This window comes from Orycteropus afer, unplaced genomic scaffold (genome assembly GCF_000298275.1).
Source record: "Orycteropus afer afer isolate SDZICR_OR568_19922 unplaced genomic scaffold, OryAfe1.0 scaffold00042, whole genome shotgun sequence".
NCBI lineage: Eukaryota > Metazoa > Chordata > Mammalia > Tubulidentata > Orycteropodidae > Orycteropus > Orycteropus afer.
The window spans coordinates 12,535,643-12,538,834 of NW_006921629.1; the positions used below are offsets into that span (position 1 = coordinate 12,535,643).

The following is a 3,192-nucleotide window of genomic DNA, read 5'->3' on the forward strand; positions in this document are numbered from 1 at the left end:
GAGATACAGCAGAGTTGAGTAGTATATCTGAGTACAGTATTTTTAGGCAAATAATGCACACATTATATTTTTCCCAAAACCACACAACCCTCAGTGTTATTTTCATAAGCATGTTATGCCGTGTGTTAATAAGTGTGGGCAAGTTACTTACATGGGCACATTATTTGAGAAAAAATATAGTAGGTGCAACAGAAAGCATATGGCCTACAAACCCAAAAAGGTTTACTATGTGGCCCTCTACAAAAAATTTACCCCATGATCCCTATTGTAAAAATTTAGATTGCCATATGAAGAATTTGAATAACTATCCACAGGCAATGGATAAACGGCCATCATCTTGATAATTAGTAAACAGTGAAAGACGGAACCCAGTAGGAAACTCTAAAGCAACTTAAAAGGAAGCAGTAGTTCACACCCTGTAAGAAAATTTTTGAAATGGATATTCTTTCACTCCAATGGAATTGGGCATCTGTGCTAATCAAATAATTCATGCCATGGGATTAACTTCAAATGGTCTCATCTTTGTAACTTAATAAATACTTCCTTAACCTTACTTTTGAAAAAACATAAATAAGATACTAACTCATTTAAAAATTTACCTTGAGAGTGTTTTCTTCTGGAGTATCATCCAACATTTTTTTCTTAAATTGATTTTGTTGAAAATTGGACTTAAATCCCTGTAATTTATTGTTTTTGTCTATAGCCCTCACTGTGGAGCCAGATATGTTTGATGAACGTGTTTGCTGGAGTACTTCAGTTTCTCTTTGGTGAGATAATTTAGGATGTTCAGATAGTCTTAATTGCTTCTGTTGAGCTCCCAAGCTCCTTGGACAAGAATTTATTCCATCATTTGCCATCAGGTTTGTTCTTTTGCATTGAGGCTTAAAATCATTTCCATCCCAACTTTTCAAGCTGGAATTTTTATTGCCACCTCTGTAGCTGTAATAGTAAGGAAAAAGAAAAGAAAAAATTTAATATTTTTTTCTATATACTTTTACTTCATTAAAAAAAGAATGATGAAAATTTTCATTTATTGTTATTATAAACTACTTTTTGTTGTTATTATAAACTACTTTTTAACTATTAACTAGTTAGAAATTCCAAACACTTCACAACAATCCTGCAATATATTATCATCTCTCTTTCCAGAGGAGGAAATTAAACCTTAGAGAGGAAGTAAATTATCCAAAATCATAAAATTATGATGAAAAATGTAGAATCCTGGTCTCCCAACTAAGAGTTCAGTGCTATAAAGTATATTTTTAAATCCATACCAGCTTTCATATGACAGTGTTTGTTTCTGGGTGGTGAGATTTTTGAGGACTTTTGCTTGTGTTTTTATATTTTTATTTCTAAATTTTCTACAAAGTAAAAAATTTACTATGGTTTGTCAATGATTTTAAATCTCAAGGAAAATAAATACAGACAAAGCAGATAGTTATTTGATTAGAAGTTTTGCATTTTTAGTATATAGCTTACTGTATAGCCTACTAATGAATCTGTTACAGCATTTTATAACTACATTAATCTGAGTTGTATAAGTTGATCAGAACGTGATGTTAATAAAGCTAAGACCAAATGTATAATTTCTAAACAAGCTAGTTAAGAGTTCCAAGGCAAAAATTAGTCCAAGTCATAAATTCTTAATTCTGAATAATTTTCTACAGAATATCACAAGTATCACAAGAAGGCAAGCAATACAATCCCACCTTTGTTTGGGAAAGTAATCCAAAACAAGGTCTGGGATAAATGTGGCTCTGGGACAACTGACTGATAACCAGAAGGCTTGTGGTTCAAACCCCCCAGCCACTCCTTGGAAGGAAGAGTGGGCAATCTACTTCCACAGTGATACTGCCTCAGAAACCCAAGGAGGGGTCGCTAGGAGTCAGAACTGACTCAACAGCAGAGAGTACCAACCAGTTAAACATACAGGTTTTATGGTACTTGAAGTATATATAATTTGGTGAGCCTTCTTTAAGTAAAATTAGATACAAAATTAATCATGAAGATGAAATCACAACTAATTACAAATTCTTAGAAGCTGAAAAATACAACAAACATCACGATATACAGGAAAAAAATATTTTTAGTATTACTATTAATTATCCAGTAGAAAATATTTTTATTAACTGCCTGATACAACTTGTAAGACTTTTCTTCCTATATTGATCATCTCATCATATGATAACAACTTAGTAATTTTATTTTCAATAGAGAGACTAGAAACATTAATTTTTCTTTCCTCGAGCATGGTTGATAGAATTTTTTAAATTATTATTCATCTTTACAGAAGTTTCTTTCAGTTTTACAACTGATTGGTAACAGCACATCTGGAACTTCCTCCCAAGTCTGTGCTCATGAGGGGCTCCCATAGCTCCTGGGAGACCAGTGCTGTGCCCTTGCTGCATGTGCTCCCACACACAGATGATGCCTCAGCAGGCAATGCAGTTTGGCAAGGTTCTGGACTCCCCACCAGGCTATAAGGTCTAGGTTGTAGTGGCTCCTGAGCAGGACAAGATCTTTCTGCTTAGAGGAAATACTGTTGTTGTTGTTGTTAGGTGCTGTCAAGTCACCTCCAACTCATATCGACCCTATGTATGAACAGAACGAAACACTGCCTGGTTCTGCGCCAGCCTCACAATCCTACTATGCTTTAGTCTGTTGTTGCAGCCACTGTGTCAATCCATCTCTTTGAGGGTGTTCCCCTTTTCTTGCTGACCCTCTACTTTTCCAAGCATGACCTCCTTCCCAGGGAATGGCCCCCTCTGACAACATGACCAAAGTAGGTGGGGGTTCCATCAATTCTTAGAGCCTTTGTTCACCAGTTCCTTCAATGCAACTTTGATTCTTCCTTCACTCATTGGTTCTTGATCATATGCTACCTCCTGAAACAGGTAAACACTGACGATTTCCTTTTGGTATATGACTCTTTGTATTCCTTCCATCTTTTTTTGATGCTTTCTGCACCATTCAATATTTTGCCCATAGAATCCTTCAAAATTGCAACTTGGGCCTTGAATTTTTTCTTCAGTTCTTTCATAGAAGAAAGATAAAAAAAAGAGAGAGAGAGAGAACGAAACCTAACCCACTGCCATCCAGTCGATTCTGACCCATAGTGACCCCTCCTTGGGTTTCTGAGGCAGTATGTCTGTGGAAGTAGATTGCCTAGTCTTCCTTATGAGGAGTGGCTGG

At 35.7% G+C, this 3,192-nt stretch overlaps 1 protein-coding gene across 1 annotated transcript in view; it reads right to left on the minus strand.

Moving 5' to 3' along the window:
- SPATA22 (spermatogenesis associated 22) overlaps positions 1 to 3,192 on the minus strand; it is a 21,082-nt gene that overhangs the window by 3,924 nt on the left and 13,966 nt on the right. Inside the window, exon 5 of the mRNA XM_007937589.1 lies at positions 600 to 939. Within this exon, the coding sequence (XP_007935780.1) occupies positions 600 to 939 (340 nt within the window). The remainder of the gene's footprint in view (positions 1 to 599; positions 940 to 3,192) is intronic.